Genomic DNA, 18,164 nt, shown 5'->3' on the forward strand with positions numbered 1-18,164 from the left:
AGGTAATAGCCGCCTATGACTGTCAAAGCTGTGCTTCATATCCATACAATTTTATGTGGAGAAAGCCTTGAAATCGGATTAAGAGTTTTTCTTCTTTTGAATTTTAGAGAAGCTTCTACCTTCAAAATAATCCTCCAAATAATAATAATTTGTTGCGCTTAATTTGACTTTTCATTCTTGTTTATTACTCTTTTCTAGCTGCTGAATTATACAGCTCGTTCAAAAATATATTTCCTTGAAGCCAGGCACAATGGCGCATGCCTGTAGTCCCAGCTATGTGGGAGGCTGAGGTGGGAATTCAAGACCAGCCTGGGAAACATAGCAAGACCCCATCTCTAAAAAACTTTTAAAATAATATTTTAAAACAGAAAAAAAAACACGAAAATATATTTCCTTAATTTGTTTTCTATTTCCTGTATGGTAGTGTTTTAATAACTAGCCCCAAACAAAGTATCTCAGATCTCTTCTTGCTAAGGACGATATGCACTCTGGTAAAAGTAAGTTGGAAAGTTGAGCAGTTAAATAAAAATTTGCACACTCATATGCTGTTATCCTTTCTTATTTGTCATCCTGTTTTTCTTTTTCTTATTTATTTATTTATTTTTATTTATTTATTTTTTTGAGACTCAGTCTCACTCTGTTGCCTAGGCTGGAATGTAGTGGTGTGATCTCAGCTCACTGCATCCTCCACCTCCCAGGTTCAAGCGCTTCTCCTGCCTCAGCCTCCCAAGTAGCTGGGATTACAGGTGTGCACCACCATGCCTGGCTAACTTTTGTACTTTAATTAGAGATGGGCTTTCGCCATGTTGGCCAGGCTGGTCTTGAACTCCTGACTTCAGGTGATCCACCTGCCTCAGCCTTTCAAAGTGCTGGGATTATAGGTCTGAGCCACCATGCCCAGCCTCATCCTGCTTTTCTGATATCACTAAATTGTTTGTTGATGTGTATATAGTTGTTTTTGTAGTATTCTAGTTGAGTTTGGGCATATTATGCATGCAGATTTGTTGCTTATTGTTTCTTTTAGAACTCCTCTTATTGCAAATAACAGAAAAAAACGAACTAATTCTGTTAGGTTTCATCAAGGAAGAGGATTTATGGACTCAGGTCAGCAACCTTCAAGGGTAGTTGGTTCTGTGACTGAATAGTGTCATCAAGAGCCTGTTTCTTTCCCTGTCTGTGTGATACTGTGCCATTCTGTGTCAGCTTTATCCCAAGACTTGTCTTTCTCATGGTTTTAGAATGGCTGCCAACCATAGTTGGGCCATGCGCTACTTCTTTTATATGTATCTTGGGGGAAGGGAGAGAATGGCTATTCAAGCCTTCTGAGCAAAAGTTCCAAGATTCATCCTAATTGAATCAGTTCAGATCAGGTGTCTACTTTTGAGCCAGGGACTGTGACCATGAGACTGTAATTGTAGACTTGACTTCAGTTGTTCAAACCCCATTCTTGGAGCTCCTTAACTTTTGCTATGTAACAAATTACCACAAAACTTCACAACTTAAACAACAGATATTTATGGTCTCACAGTTTCTATGGGTTAGGAATTTCAGAGCATTTTAGCTGGGGGATCTGCTGAGAATCTCTTGTGCAGTTGCGGACATATTGCCAACTAGGGCTACAGTCATCTCAAAATTTGACTGAGCTGGACATTGCTTCCAAGATGATTTACCCAAATGGCTGTTGGCAAGAAGCCTTATTTCTTCTAAATGGGGCTGCTTGAGTTTTCTTAGGACAATGGCGGCTGGCATCTTGCAGAGCAAGTTATCCAAGAGAGACAGCAAGGAGGAAGCCCCTTTGCCTTTTTTGACCTGACTGTGAAGTTATACACCATTACTTCTGCTTTATTCTCTTTGTTAGAATCAAGTCACTAAGTCTAGCCCCTGCTCTTAGGTTCCTTCTTGAAGGGAGAAGTATCAAAGAATTTCTGCTCATATTTTTAATCTACAGCCTGAAACATGGTGAGGGAAGAAGGTGGGAGAGAGAATATGGAGGTTGGGGGAAGAGAGGGGTGGGTGGGAAGGCTAGATATTCTAATAAAAATCAATTTGTATAGAGGGGTAAGATGTGTAGCAGTATTAGGTAAACAATCAGCAAATACCCACTGTACCAAAAAGTACCAATAAAGTACTTTCCTGACTGTTACGTGACAAGTATCATTATTCCATTTTGTAGACAAGAAAATCTAGATTTCGTAGGTAAGAAAATTGAGGATTAGAGATGTTAAGTGCCATATCCAAATTTCTATTGTTAGATAGAAGGTAAAGTCAATTCTGCTCACTCTAAAGGTGCAGCTTACTCTGGCAGATACACATGACTGATTACCTGGAAAGAAAGAGGTAGCAGAGAGATGGTCAGTGACAGTTTCAAACTCATCAGGCATTAATAATCTACCTCAGAAGAGCCACAGGTTGATAATCTTTAAAATGATGTTGAAACCTACCTTGGTGTCATAGCCATTACCATGAACATCTCTGATGGCACATTTAACTCATGTGTATATTTCGGAGAAACCATGTCAAGATTCCCTTTTCTCTTCTTTGCTTTTTGTAACTTTTCTCTGGAGAAAAAATTAGGTTGCTGGCTCTGGCCAGCATGAAAATGTTAAAAACTCGATTTTAATTTTATTAAAGTAAACATTAAAGCTAAAAGCCAGTATTTCTGAACATTTGGTTTTGATAAAGGGAAATGTGGAAAATGTAGCAAAGTAGGTGTAGCTGCCTAGTCTTGGCAGGTTCTTGGAGCTTGTCTTGGGACTGAGAGGCATTTTCAGTCTGCAGCAGATTGAAATGCTGTTCTTTGTAGAAACAACTCTGAGTGTTCAGCCCCCAAAAGGACAGAGTCTGCATCAGTAATGGCAGTCTGCCTGCTAAAGGAAGAAGAGGGGCAGAAAAGAATGAAGGGGCTAGATCCTGTTGTTATTTCCAAGCCACAGGCCAGAGAGGAGGCGGGATTCTTTGGTTGGTTTTGAATGACTTACTCAGTCATTAGACAAAATTTATAAATGCTGAATGTTTTGGTTGAATTATTGAATGTATTTTTGCTGTCGAGATATTTTGCTAAAGTTACTAAAGATGTCAGACATATGGGAAGAGCGACAACACTTGAATATTTGATGGAGGAAAATTTATTCCCATTAGGAAAATTTGAAAGTTTGCTTAAGAAAAGACAAGATTCCTAAGATCTTAGATGTAAGATCTAAGGTCTTAGATTTCTGGACTTTAGAAGAGTTTTCATTGCTTTTCTTACCCTTGGTATCCATTTGGATAAAATTAATCTATCTCAAGTCTTCTGAGCATTTTTGTTTTTACTTTTCTAGGATCAGGGCGGTTTGGGTATTGCTATCAGCGAAGAAGATACACTCAATGGAGTCATCATAAAGAGTTTAACAGAGCATGGGGTAGCAGTCACGGTGAGGTTTACCTTTCTTGCTGTCATTAAGTAGTTGGGGAGGGAATTACTTTTGGAATATCACTCAAATTCTTCTACGTTTCCATTTAGGATGGACGACTCAAAGTTGGAGATCAGATATTGGCTGTAGATGATGAAATTGTTGTTGGTTACCCTGTTGAAAAGGTAATTTTCCAAAATAAAGCAAATGGTAATATAGGCCCATCCTTGGGCATGATTAAAGTGTTTGTGTCTGCAAATCATAGGGAATTAGGGTTTTGTAGCTGTAAAAGACATGTTCTTAAGGAAAAGAAGAGATTATTAACAAGTTCTTCAATTTCTATTTCTTATTTTCCAGGTAGTGTTAAGGTATTTTTTGTTGCCACACAAATTATTCAATATTCACTGGGCATTTTTGATAAATATTTCCATTTTTTCCTTAGGGAAACTTTAAACTCCTTGATGGTGACTGTTAGTGTGAAAATATTTTTAATGAATATTTGCTGTTATAAATATCCACTGTGTATACTACTTTATACAGATTGTAAGACTTAACCATTAAATATATAACTTTTATTAGGGTTAAACATATCTTGTACTTGAGTTTCCTCTCCTCAAAAGAGATCTTAATATTTATTTAGTATCTCATTTGAGGCCTTTTATTTATAAGTGCCAGAAAAAAGCTTTGTTTCCTTGAAATATGGTATGCTTTTTCTTTCTTATAGTGAGGGAGAACCATATAACTGTTAATCATTTCTTCATTGTCCAGTAAGAAGCTTAAAGTTACTTTTTAAAAATTCAGTTTTTAATAAGTATTTAGGCCAGATCCTCTAAGCCATAAATCTATGTTTTAACTTTTCATTTGCCTTGACTTTTTTGTTGCATGCTTTTCTTATTCTGCTTGTAACATATGTGTTTCTATTTTATTAAAACTGTTTGTGTAAGCTGCTTCTATAGAATCAGGAAGTAGGTAAAATAACCCATATATCTTCTAAGGTTGTGGGCATCCAGAAAAACGGATGAGATTAGAGATGTAAAAAGTTGAAAGTCTTATATAAGGAAAAATCTGGTCAGAGCTAGAAATTAACCATGGCCCTAATCTACATCAGGCATTTGGAAAAGCTAGAGAGAAATTAGAGCCATGTCTTTCTTTACCCAAGACCTGACACAGAAATAATTTGCATCTGTCTCTCCACTTAACCACAGAGAGAATTAGATTCCGTTGGTACTGGTGACTCATTGGTATGTCAACTAATTCACCTTTGAATTTTGTTTCTCTTCCACACATACACCCTGTCAGTTTATTAGCCTTCTGAAGACAACAAAGACAACAGTAAAACTTACCATCCATGCTGAGAATCCAGATTCCCAGGCTGTTCCTTCAGCAGCTGGTGCAGCCAGTGGAGAAAAAAAGAACAGCTCCCAGTCTTTGATGGTCCCACAGTCTGGCTCCCCGGAACCAGAGTCTATCCGAAGTAAGGCCTCTGGGCTCATGAGAGTCCTGCACATATGGAACACCTGAACTCAGCAGAGGGTTTCTGCTTGGGAGAATGTACAGCACATAGATTGCCTGCCTATGGCTCATTGTTTGGCAGGTGGTAGTCAGGGAGCCCTATGGTGAGGGCAGGGTATAAAGAGAGCACTTCTAGAAAAAGAGTACTGGACTGTTAGGCAGGCAATCTATGTGCTGTACATTAAGCAGCTGTGGCATCTTAGTAAACCTACCCACTCAAAGCCTCAGCTTCTTCATCTCTAAAACAAGGGAATGGTATTCTTTGCTCTCCAAAAATCTATTGCTAAGGGCACCTTGATTCCAGGCATCTGACTAATGAATTAGAAATATCATTTTGTAGATTATTTTTTTAAACTGGGAAAATAATTTAACTTCCCTAAGCTTCAGTTTTCTTATCTGTAGAATGAATGTGCAATTATCCTGTTTCATAGGTGGGATCAGTACTGCCTGCCCCTATAAGAAACTCTTTAGTCACTGCCGTGGTCTACATAGCAGATCTGAGTTCTGTGCTTTAGGTGTAATAGTGGGTCCTGTCATAATGGAAATGGATTTAGGTTAAGTGAACCATAGGATGACACTTTAATGTGTCATTACACTTCCAGTCTAGTATGCGGAGGTACATTATTCCTTTGAGTTACTTTTCGAGAAAGAATACACTGATGTGTAATAAAACAGTAAGTTTCAAGCTCTGTAGCATCAAAACTTTAAAAAATTACTTAAAGGCATTGGCTTTTTCTGTAACAGGGAGTGGGGGGAGAAATTTCTTTTGGCCTCCAAACTGTTCTTTTAACAGTTTTTTAAGGAAACACTAGTTTAAAACATTTGTAATGTACTTGGATGAAAAAGTCTTAAAGTAATACATCTCTGAAAATAATCCTTTATTTAGAAAGACTGGATAATTCACTGAAGTGCTAAAAGATTTTATGGAAATTTTCTCATTTTTCAATTTTATGTTGATCCCTAAATAGTGTTGTCTATAAAAATATGAAATGCTAAATGAAAACTTAACATAAAAGAAAATATCTTACACCTGTTCTTACCATTTAAGGAGCAAGAAAATAGTCTGTTTCTGATTTCCTAAAAAGAGAACATCTTGTCTAAAGCATACGCTACTATACCAAGTGTCCTAGCTTTCCCAAAACATGCTATTTGCTGTATGCTCTTTGTTTTATCATAAAACATATGATATGATATGAAGACTCTCATAAAATAACGTGTGAAATTATATTCCCCTTTTCTCGTGATCTATTCTTACCTATTCATTTCGGAACATATATGCACCAGGATTTGACATCTGAATGTATAAAACATCAAGTGAGACCCAAGGAGGAAACTGCAAATGGTCCTTTTTTTTTGCTTAGAATTGATTACATAAGAAGAGATGCTCTAGGATAAGAAGGAAACAAAAATGTAAAAAGCCCTGAAAAGCAAGCATCACAACCAAAATTATTATGTGTTTTGTGGTCTTCCCTGAATGTACTTCTAGGTCTTTGCAACATATCTCTGTTCTGAGTTTTATAAATCTTTTAATTCATAAGAAATGAGTTTGGCTTCATTGAAATGGATAATATCAAAGTGAAACTTGAGGTTCAGTTTAACTCTGTTCTCTCTTCTTCATATCCTATCCTTTATATCTCTAGCAATTTAAAACATGCAGGATAGTATAGAAAATAATTAAGTAGGTAATTTTCTGCCCACTACCTTGAATTAACAATGGTAATTTAATCACATTTGTTTTACTTTTAAATATAATTAAAAGATTGAGGTAAATATGAAGTCTTTTTTTGTCCACGGTCTTGGACCCATTTCCCTGCCCATCCCTCAGAGTCAATCTGTGTGGTGAGTTTGATGGATATGCCTTGTAACCAATTTTTATTTGTATTTCATTTTTAACTTATTTTTAGATACAAGCAGATCATCAACACCGGCAATTTTTGCTTCTGATCCTGCGACCTGCCCCATTATCCCTGGCTGTGAAACAACCATCGAGATTTCCAAAGGGCGAACAGGGCTGGGCCTGAGCATCGTTGGGGGTTCAGACACACTGCTGGTGAGCACCACTCAGAGGTGCTTCTGCACAGGCGGTCCTTCAGCCAGGCCTCAGAGACCATTATGGGGAGGTTTCTAGCAGTTCTAGTGAAGGAAATGTGAAGGCCGAGAAAAATTGTATTTGTTTGTTATTTTAATTTATAAGGCAAATATTCAGTTGGGTACGGGGGGTTTTCCTTTGAGCAAGCCAATAAATACTGACTTAGCAAGATTCTGCTACACTGGTGATTTTGACCTTGAAATTTCAAAGTGTTTCTATCAGTTCACCAGTCCTTGCTACATTTTAATTTCCTTTTTGCTGATATCCAGGTTGAGTTAAACCCATTTTAAGAGGAGTTTGAGCCAGGTGCGATGGCTCATGCCTGTAATCCCAGCACCTTGGGAGGCTGAGGCAGGTGGATCACTTGAGGCCAGGAGTTTGAGATCAGCCTGTTCAATATGGCAAAACCCCAACTCTACTAAAAATACAAAAACTAGCCTGGCATGGTGGCGTCTGTAATCCCAGCTACTTGGAAGGCTGAGGCAGGAGAATATCTTGAACATGGGAGGCAGAGGTTTCAGTGAGCTGAGATTGCACCACTGCACTCCAGCCTGGGTGACAGAGTGAGACTGCATCTGAAAAAAAAAAAAAAAAAAAAAAGAGAGAGTTTGAAATATTAGATACTTTGTAGACAAAATTTTCTAAATGCCAAAAATACCTTAAAAATAATTTCATTTATGGATAAGAAAGTTGTCTCTCATCTATGTATGCATGTTTTATTTTATAGTTTTTTCTTTAATCTTCTCTATCATTAGGAAAAATGTATAAGCTCCTTTGAGCCTTTTAGCAAAAACTGTTGTTACACTTTCCCTTGAATTATATGGGGCTTGTACCTGTAGAGCCAGAGTTTATAATCCTTATTGCTGTCTGTCAAAGTGTAATGTGTTTGGACTCCATTTCTGCTCACCATTCCTAGGAGAATGGGATAAGTTTGGGTATGTTTTGTTTGGGCCCTTAGGGTGCCATTATTATCCATGAAGTTTATGAAGAAGGAGCAGCATGTAAAGATGGAAGACTCTGGGCTGGAGATCAGATCTTAGAGGTATAGAATGCCTGTTTTTGACCTTCAAAATTAACAGAGAAAAGGCTCCTGGGGGGAGTGTTTCTTTCTTTGCTTCTTTCTCTCTCTCCCTTTCCCCACCTTACTCCCCTTTGCTTCTTATGTTCATCACAGTCAGTGTCCCATTTCTGTCCAGGTGAATGGAATTGACTTGAGAAAGGCCACACATGATGAAGCAATCAATGTCCTGAGACAGACGCCACAGAGAGTGCGCCTGACACTCTACAGAGATGAGGCCCCATACAAAGAGGAGGAAGTGTGTGACACCCTCACTATTGAGCTGCAGAAGAAGCCGGGAAAAGGCCTAGGATTAAGTATTGTTGGTAAAAGGTGTGACTGAGGAAGACAAACCCAATGCTCCCTTGGAAATGATGGGACTTAAATTATTTTAAAGAGTAATAGCAGTAGCTGAATCTTTTATCAGTGGCTAGTGTTCAATAGGTAATTGTTAGGCCCCTCACTACAGAACCATAAAAAGATGTCAGTTTTGGACTTTTAAAATCAGAATATTGGAAGGTTTTGAAGGTACTTAACAAAAAGTCATTTGGTATATTTTTGAGCACCTGCTATGTGCTAGGAAATATGTAGTTTTCAGAAACACGGTTAAAGAAGACGTGGTTCCTGACCTCCAAAAACTCATCGTCTGGTGAATGTTGAATTAAATATATTCTTGCAACAAAGGAATCTATTGATGAGTGACAAAAATGCTTTGTGGGGGACCCATGGTAGCAAAGGAGAAAGGGACCAATTGACCCTATTTAATGAAAGTGAATTAGGGAAAATTTCCAAGAAAAGAGGTGTCTGAGCTGAGGCTAAAAGTGATAAGTGAGAATTGGTTTATTAAAGGAGAGTGGAAGATACTGTAGGGAGAAGGATCAGAGTGAACAAGAGTGTGCCATCAATAGGGCCTAAAGCAAGGGGCCTGGGTGGTAATGGAATAGTGAATGCACAGAAATTCACAACCTAATTCATTTATATATGTACATTTTAAAAGTATTTACATATAAGTAATATTAACAAATTCATTTCTAAGCGACACTAACAAATATATAATCCAGCAAATTTCATAAATCTTTCTTCCTTTTAGTATTATAAGCCCATCTGGATCTGATCTCAGAATCTACCAGATAGTTAAACTTGTGAAGTCAGCATTCAGTAAAAAGCGCACCTGCAGTCTGCAGTGGCCCTAAGTTGATTTTGTCATTCCTTGGGCCTCATATAGCCACCATTTCAAATCAGCTTATTTTTTCCAGTGAGTCAGAAATCTGTGAAATGGTGATCTTTATGTCAGGATATCCTTCTTTGGAAATAGGCATTCTTCAGAATTGCCAAACCAGCAGCATGGACCCCTGGTTCTGCAGCGACTTTTCTGTATGGAAATAAAAAGCATTTACACCATTTTGTTTTCTCAGAGACAGCTAAAGGCCAATTATTTTTAAACACAAAGAGTTTAGCATATTATTTGAGTCTCAGTGGGAATATGTCTAAAAATTATACTTTTTTTGGAATACAGTATCAGTAGCCTAGTTCTTATGAAATATGACATGGGTAACATGGCTACTACAGGATGTGGGGTCACCAGGTCATCATAAAAACCACCATTATTTAACCCTAAACTCTATGAAGACTGTACAAAGACCATCTAATCCAATATCCAGTTTATAAAGATGGGAAAGTGGAAGATCAAATGGTGAAATGGTTTGATGTCATGACCTTGGCAAGAACAAGTGATACAGTTCAGCTTTTACTATATATTTCTATTTATGGTTATCTTCATGTCTTTAGAAGTTTTGGAGGTTTTTTTATAGTTTTGTGAAAGAACAGTTGGGAATAAGAGTTGTGTTTATTTTGCATAAACCTGTCTCGTGTGGAAGATGTGTAATGATTTCAAATAAAAGACATCACAGCAATGGTATTTAGATTTTGAGTTAATAAATGCTGTTTAGTTTGAGATACACATCTGTTATGATTTTCAGTAATATTAATGATGTTGATGGTGATAGCAACATATTTATTTAACCACAAGTTACTATCATTCAAAGCTCCATTCTGGTTTGGAAAGAACAGCAGAGCTTGCATCCAAGGACTGATTCTTAAGTCTTACTTTTGCCACTTAGTAGCTGAGTGACCCATAAAATGAGAATGATAATACACACTGCTACTCACAGTGTATAATTGATGAGGAATAAATATGTTTATTGGAGATCATTGCAATCTATGAAGCACTATAAGACATAAGCTGTTATTTATCAAAAAATAAAATTCTAATGTTGCCCCAGTGTTGCTCCAAATAATAAAACTTTTAAAGTCATAAAAACAAGTAAAAATTTTGGGCAAAAACATAACTTTTTATTAAATAAGCATTGCATTACAGTTGAGGAAAAGATAATGTTGAAATTCAAAATTGTGTGCAGAAACGATACTGGAGTATTTGTGTCAGACATTGTCAAAGGAGGAATTGCAGATGCCGATGGAAGACTGATGCAGGGAGACCAGATATTAATGGTGAATGGAGAAGATGTTCGTAATGCCACCCAGGAAGCGGTTGCCGCTTTGCTAAAGGTAAAAGATGCCAAAAATAATTCTGTGTAGTAGCATAGAAGAAAAAAGAGAATTTTAACATTGGGCTATCATAGTCAAATTACTAATGACTTCTCTTTATATTTAAAGTGTCACCTCAAGGCTGGGTGCAATGACTCACGCCTGTAATCCCAGCATTTTGGGAGGCCACGGCGGGTGGATCACTTGAGCCTAGGAGTTTGAGACCAGCCTTGGCAACATGGCAAAATCCCATCTCTACAAAAAAAATATAAAAATTAACTGGGCATGGTGATGCGTGCCTATAGTCCCAGCTACTCAGAAGGCTGAGGTGGGAGGATCGCATGAGTCTGGGAGGCAGAGGTTGCAGTGAACTGTGGTCATGCCACTGCACTCCAGCTTATGTGACAGAAACCCTGTCTCAAAAAAAAAAAAGTCATCTCAAATCTTTTAAAATGGAAAGACTTTATCATTTATCTTCCATAAAAGGGAATGTTTGCTCCAAATACTAATCTGACTCAAAACTATTGAACTATTTGAAATTGACATTTAAAATCAGAAGCAGAATGGTCATCCTTATGCAACGAAGGTAATTTAATGCAGATTCACTTGGCAGTACCTTCACTGGGGATTATCCTAATTATAAGGCCTCCATCCCTAGATATCATTCTAAACTCAAGTACATTTTACATTATAAAATTGGTTTCCTCCAAAGAAAACTCACCATGAAGGATCATTATCCAATTGGAAAGGCAGAACCAGTTTCATTTTTAAAAATGAATTAATTGTAAAGCACAGAAAAGTCACCTGACAATTCCTGGGACCCTAGGCATATTCTCTGTCAGGAAATATTCCAGTTTCTAGAGGGAATTTGCATTCCTGTAAATAGACAATGCTTATCTCCTTGTTTTGTTTTCTAACCTAATGTGTTTTATGACCTGAAGAAGTATAATTTAACATTAACTAGAAAACTGTCATCATCAGTACCCATATCATGGGTAGCAATTAACATAAGCCTGCATGATAGTGCCCAGCAGCAGTAGAGCTGTTGGAGGTCTAATACGCTAAGGGGAGCCTCTGAGTGGCTGGGCTTCATGGAGGGATTTTCAAGTGGGCCCTTGGTTTACATAAACCAAACATATGAATGTGTTTATAAATTGGTTATTAAAGCAAAGTTAACATCTATCACTTCTCATTAGGGTTCTCAATCTTTAAAACATAATGTAATTAGAATTCTTTAAGGAGGAATACATTCTTTTTGGAGACACATTAAAAACAATTGTTCTCTCTTTTAAGAATTATATATCCTAAAGAGAGGAAAAATGGAAGCATCCATAAAACAATGTAAATAATTTTAAAACCAGTCATTTAAAAAGCTAGTCTGGCCAGGTGTGGTGGCTCATGCCTGTAATCCCAAAACTTTAGGAGGCTAAGGCGGGCGGATCACCTGAGGTCGGGAGTTCGAGACCAGCCTGACCAACATGGAGAAACCCCTTACTAAAAATACAAAATTAGCCAGGTTTGGTGGCGTGTGCCTGTAATCCCAGCTACTCGGGAGACTGAGGCAGGAGAATCACCTGAACCCGGGAGGCAGACATTGCAGTGAGCCGAGATCGCACCATTGCACCATTGCAGTACAGCCTGGGCAATAAGAATGAAATTCCATCTCAAAAAAAAAAAAGAAAAGCTAGTCTGAAAGTACATAATGAACACCATAAGTATTTGTATAACTTACATGTTTGTTGCTGCCGCTTATTTTTGTTTTATTAATTTTTCATTTAAAAATCTTATATAAATAATCCTTAATACACAACTTCACATAAAGTTCTTCATGCACATAGAGTTCATTGAAGTGTTATTTGTAATAGTGGGAAAATTGGAAGCAACGTGGCTGGCAAAAACTACATAAACTTTGGTATAAATAGTAAGGATGCATGGCAAACGTGTATCTGTTTGAAAGGATGTTCATGACAACTATTTTATTTTATTTCATTTTATTTATTTATTTTTGAGATGGTAGCCCTGCTCTGTCACCCAGGCTGGAGTGCAGTGGTGTGATCTCAGCTCACTGCAAGCTCCCCGTCCCGGGTTCGCACCATTCTCCTGCCTCAGCTTCCAGAGTAGCTGGGACTACAGGCCCCCGCCACCACGCCCAGCTAATTTTTTGTATTTTTAGTAGAGACGGGGTTTCACCGTGTTAGCCAGGATGGTCTTGATCTCCTGACTTCGTGATCCACCCATCTCAGCCTCCCAAAGTGTCGTGACAACTATTTTAACATGATAAAATATATACAGTAGTCACTCCTAATCTGCAGTTTCTCTTCATGTGGTTTCAGTTGCCCACAGTATAGTAAAATAAGGCGTTTTTAGAGGGAGAGAGAGATCACATTCATATAACTTTTATTACAGCACATTGTTATAATTGTTCTATTTTACTATTATCCTCTTATTGTGTCTAATTTATAAATTAAACCTTATTTTACGTTTATAAATTAAACCGTATGTATAGGAAAAAATATAGTATATGTAGAGTTTAGCACTATCTATAGTGTCAGCCATCCACTGGTGGGGGGTCTTAGAACATATTCCCCCCTACAATAAAGGGGGACTACTGTAATTAGTGGAGAATATAAGACAGAGGATTGTTTACGGCATAGATACAACTATGTAAAAAATACAATCTTTTAAGTTTTTTAAACACTAATTATGAGGTAACTGTTGGACTTACAGGTCCTTTTCTTCCTCCATCTTTTTTCATTTTATTTCCAAAATTTTCTTTAGTGGGCGTAAATTGCTTTTGTATTGGAAAAATAAACAATTTTTAAAATAAAGCCCTTGATATTTGAGAGAAGTGTTACAGGTAGGTGAACAGGTTGCAACATTACACAGTGAATAATTAATGTATGGACTTGTTAACCTTACAGTTATGTAAACTGAAAATATAAATAGTTTCAAGAAGAGTTTGATCAATTTGCAGCAAAGAGACCCCAAACCAAACAAATAAAAAAACAAACTTATGGATATTACAAGTCAAGTTTTGACCTTTCAAAGTATGATTCATGATCAACATCTTCAAAAATAACACATCCCTTTGTACTCTCATCACTGAATAATATCAGTGCCCAATGTTTGTGTTAATCTTACTCCATTTTAGACACTGTCATAAGCGTTGTTCGTGGATTATTTATCTCAACAACCTATAATGCTGTATATTTTTAAAATTCAGAGTAAAAGATTTATTAAGGTTAAACATCCATTGCGGTCACACAGCTAATAAATCACATAGTCTTGATTTAATCCAGTGACTCCAAAACAGGATCTCAAACACCTCCTTGTGCTACTTCCATATTAGACTGTGCATCATTTCTTGCATGCCTATGGTTTATTCAAGAAGATTGTCTTCAATTCATGTTTCCTGTTGATAGCAGTAGTTATCTAAATTTTATATCATAAGTTTATTTAGGCCCAGTGTGGTGATAAGAGAATTTACCCAATTTTCTAAGCACCTCTTCTATTGAGGGCAAAACAAGTTGCTGAGGTGGTGGTAGTGGTGGTTTCATTGTGTTTGCTTTTTTTTTTTTTTTTTTTCCTGAGACGGAGTCTCACTCTGTCTCCCAGGCTGGAGTGCAGTGGCGCGATCTCCGCTCACTGCAAACTCCGCCTCCCGGGTTCACGCCATTCTCCTGCCTCAGCTTCCCAAGTAGCTGGGACTACAGGCGCCCGCCACCACGCCTGGCTAATTTTTTGTATTTTTAGTAGAGATGGGGTTTCACCGTGTTAGCCAGGATGGTCTTGATCTCCTGACCTCATGATCCACCTGCCTCGGCCTCCCAAAGTGCTGGGATTACAGTCACTTTGTTTTTTAAACCCACAGTTATTCAGCTTGTTTGGCCTATCAAAATTAGTGTGTTTCATGAGATAATTGCTCAATTCTCCATTTCTTTTTGGTAGAAGTAGTCTCCATAGAAATCATGAGGTTATAAGACAGACACTTGGTGTTGCTGCTGCTGCTTGTTATTATTTTTATTAGTTTGAATGTTTTCTAAAAAAGCCATTTTCCACAAGGGATTGGAGGTATCCTTGCTTATAGAAATTCCAAAAGGAAGATGCCTTTCAAAAAAGTCTTGAAGAATAAAATGTATTCCTAAAGATGATTATAGCATTTTATTTAAACATTTCCATAAAACACCCCTCCATCCCCACCCCCAGTGTTCCCTAGGCACAGTAACCTTGGAAGTTGGAAGAATCAAAGCTGGTCCATTCCATTCAGAAAGGAGGCCTTCTCAAAGCAGCCAGGTGGGTAGCTGTGGAGTGCATCAGGGTGATGCAATCAGCATGCCAAGAGGACACATAGATGGCCCTGACTGTGGGTCTGTGTACAAGGTCTGGCCCCCTGGCAGCGTGGGATAGTGACTGAGGTAAAGAGTTTGAGACAGAGAAGAACAAGGAATCAGAGTAGCCAGGTAAACAAGGTGTAGCTGTTGAGTAGTTTGTAAGTTACTCTAAGGAAATTGATTTCAAGCATTCTTTTTTGACATGATTCTTTTTCCATAATCTCAAAAAGTAACTACCTAATATATGTAAAGCCTACCAAGATAACATATTTTTTATTTTCATTTTATTTTATTTATTATTTTTTATTATTATTATTATTTTTTGAGATGGAGTCTGTCTCTATCACCTAGACTGGAGTGCAGTGGCACAATCTCAGCTCACTGCAACCTTCACCTCCCGGGCTCAAGTGATTCTCCTTCTGCCTCTATCCCCCAAGTAGCTGGGACTACAGGCATGCCCCACCACGCCCAGCTGATTTTTGTATTTTTAGTAGAGACGGGGTTTTGCCATGTCAGCCAGGCTGGTCTCAAACGCCTGACCTCGTGATCCACCCGCCTCGGCTCCCAAAGTGTTGGGATTATAGACGTGAGCCACTGCACCTCACCCCAAGATAACATATTTTTAAAATATTTTATAGCAACATCAATCAATATTCAACTGAAGAGTCCCATATAAGTAAACTATAGATACTCAGCACCATGTATAAAAATATGATATTAAATATTTCAAGACTCTTGACAAGACCCCTTGACCCTCTCCTCAGTCTTGTCTACTGATGGTGGAAGCCGATTTTCATCAGTCTGTCCTTAGAGACCCCATAGTAGGCCGGGCGAGGTGGCTCACGCCTGTAATCCCAGCACTTTGGGAGGCCGAGGCAGGCGGATCACAAGGTCAGGAGATTGAGACCATCTTGGCTAACATGGTGAAACCCTGTCTCTACAAAAAAAAAAAAAAAAAAAAAAAAAAAAAAGGCCGGGCATGGTGGCGGGCGCTTGTAGTCCCAGCTACGCAGGAGGCTGAGGCAGGAGAATGGCGTGAACCCAGGAGGCGAAGCTTGCAGTGAGCCGAGATGCGCCACTGCACTCCAGCCTGCGTGGCAGAGTGAGACTCCGTCTCAAAGGAAAAAAGAAAAGAAAAGACCTGATACTAATTTTCTAAATTACTACCATAAGTTTCCTATTAGCTGACCCTAATTCTACAGTTTTTGTTTAAGTCCTAGTCTTCCTACAACATCAGTTTAAATTTAAAGAAGATTAGTTTGAATTAGATTATGACTATCCACTAAAATTTTAAGTAGATTGGAATCAATTTCATCTACCCTTTTAGCTTTAATTTATTTATGTCACTAGACAAATTCTCCTTTTAAAAGAAAAAAAAAAAAAACACCAGTAGAAACTGTGTTTAAATTGCTCATCAAATTATCAAATGCCACTATTGCTTAACAGGTATGTGTCTCTAGATTAAATTCTGAAATAAGTGGTATTTAGGGAGTATGTTACTTGGAAAACATTCTGAAATAGTTATGTATTTGTAGGTGAGTGAAGGCAGCCTGTCATCTTTCACTTTTCCACTCTCTGGATCCAGTACATCTGAGTCACTGGAAAGTAGCTCAAAGAAGAATGCATGTAAGATTGGTTCAGTATTTTAAACAGGGTTTGAATTTTGGCTGTCAACACTGATTTTTTTTTTTTCTTGTTTACCTCTGAGCTTTCTTTTCCCCCACATCATCCCATATCCTAATATAGGTACAAAAACGTGTGTTAGCAAAAAGTCTGAACAACATGAAGTTGTGCCTATGGCAGCTTTTCCCATTTGATGTTTACCCTACAAGATACACTAAACATTTTAATCAGGATTCTGTAATTTTTTTTCTTACTAAGCAGATTGATGTATTTGATTTTATTCCTTTTCTGTGTTTAATGTAACACCAGTAAATCAGAAGATGCCATTAAGTAAAGCCTTCTTTTTCCATGAAGATTGCAAAAATTTGGGGAAATTAATGTGATCCTCCTGTGTTTTAATTACGTGAAATCATGCTGCAGAGGAATTTTTGGCTTGGTGCATTGGTTGAGAGTTGTTCAAATTGAAGAAACTAACCATATGGCAATCTGTGTTTGCAATGTGACTAATATTCTAGAAATTTAGGCACTTAAGTTCATGAATATTTTTAATGCATCCATGACTTTATTCCTCTCAGCTGTGCACATGTGTCTTTCTATGCAAAGCACATTTTGCCCTTGACTCATTCAAAGTGGATTATGTAGTTATATAATCAACACTTAAAATGAGAAGGAAGAATGGGATGGTATATACGTTTTTCCAACTGGAAATATAAATAGTTCCTATGTGAGACAGTTCTAATCATGTGTACTTGCAGCTTTGAGCACCCCCTTAAAAAAATAAGAAAGAAACCTAGGTTATTCTATTTAGTCCCATCCAGCTTTAGATATTTTAATGAAGATAAAAAGTGAATGAACATAAAATAACCCCATTTTATCTTTTTTGCCCTTACAGTGGCATCTGAAATACAGGGATTGAGAACAGTTGAAATAAAAAAGGTAACTCGGGGAGAGAAAACAATATAAACTCTGGTGTTTTCAGAGACATCTTCTTATGCATTTTCTTGTTAACTTTCTTACTGTTTTAACGTATTCATCTCAAAAAAGTATGTATTATTACATATTACATGTGAAATAACATAATGTAGTTCTTATTGAATTTCCTGATCATAGTACCTTATTTGAAAAATCATTGTTTGCCTACTCTCTTTTGCTAAAAATAGCATCAGCTTGACCCCACACAAAATAGTACGATGCCTCTCACTTCTACACTGATAAGTAAACCTTTCACTTCAGCAGATACTTATTAGTTCTGAAACAGATTCCCCCTACAGCCATGCACAGGAGACAAATTAAAAGCAGCTGTGATTTATTGAGCCTTTACTATTGTTCTGAGCACTCTTATAGACACTTCATGTCATCATCATGTCATTTAATACTCACCACAGCCCTCTGTGAGAGGCACTGTTGTCTCCATTTTGTAAATGAAGATCTAATGATTTATTGAGTGGAGTGCACTTATTTCAAGTTCCTGCATTTACAAGCATGACTTCCTGGCTTTGAACACAGGACTCTGATTCCAAAAGTGTGGTCTTTTCACTTCATGAATTTACCTGCTTTTCATCAGTTCCGCCACATGATTTTCATTTAGAATGTCTTGATTTATTTTACTTCCTGAACAG

General features: G+C 37.6%; 1 protein-coding gene across 14 annotated transcripts in view; it reads left to right on the forward strand.

Annotated features, from left to right (window-relative positions):
• Positions 1-18,164, forward strand: part of MPDZ (multiple PDZ domain crumbs cell polarity complex component) — a 175,581-nt gene that overhangs the window by 150,747 nt on the left and 6,670 nt on the right. For 9 of the 14 annotated variants that reach the window (XM_031934050.1, XM_023213135.2, XM_031934054.1 and 6 more), the window contains 10 exons: positions 3,318-3,410; positions 3,500-3,574; positions 4,689-4,863; positions 6,806-6,951; positions 7,949-8,032; positions 8,187-8,380; positions 10,465-10,612; positions 14,798-14,884; positions 16,458-16,548; positions 17,438-17,481. In XM_031934050.1, coding sequence (XP_031789910.1) covers positions 3,318-3,410; positions 3,500-3,574; positions 4,689-4,863; positions 6,806-6,951; positions 7,949-8,032; positions 8,187-8,380; positions 10,465-10,612; positions 14,798-14,884; positions 16,458-16,548; positions 17,438-17,481 — 1,137 coding nt within the window. The remainder of the gene's footprint in view (positions 1-3,317; positions 3,411-3,499; positions 3,575-4,688; positions 4,864-6,805; positions 6,952-7,948; positions 8,033-8,186; positions 8,381-10,464; positions 10,613-14,797; positions 14,885-16,457; positions 16,549-17,437; positions 17,482-18,164) is intronic. The other 5 variants (XM_023213134.2, XM_023213136.2, XM_031934056.1 and 2 more) reach the window with 1 other exon arrangement.

Source organism: Piliocolobus tephrosceles, chromosome 14 (assembly GCF_002776525.5).
Source record: "Piliocolobus tephrosceles isolate RC106 chromosome 14, ASM277652v3, whole genome shotgun sequence".
NCBI classification, from domain to species: domain Eukaryota; kingdom Metazoa; phylum Chordata; class Mammalia; order Primates; family Cercopithecidae; genus Piliocolobus; species Piliocolobus tephrosceles.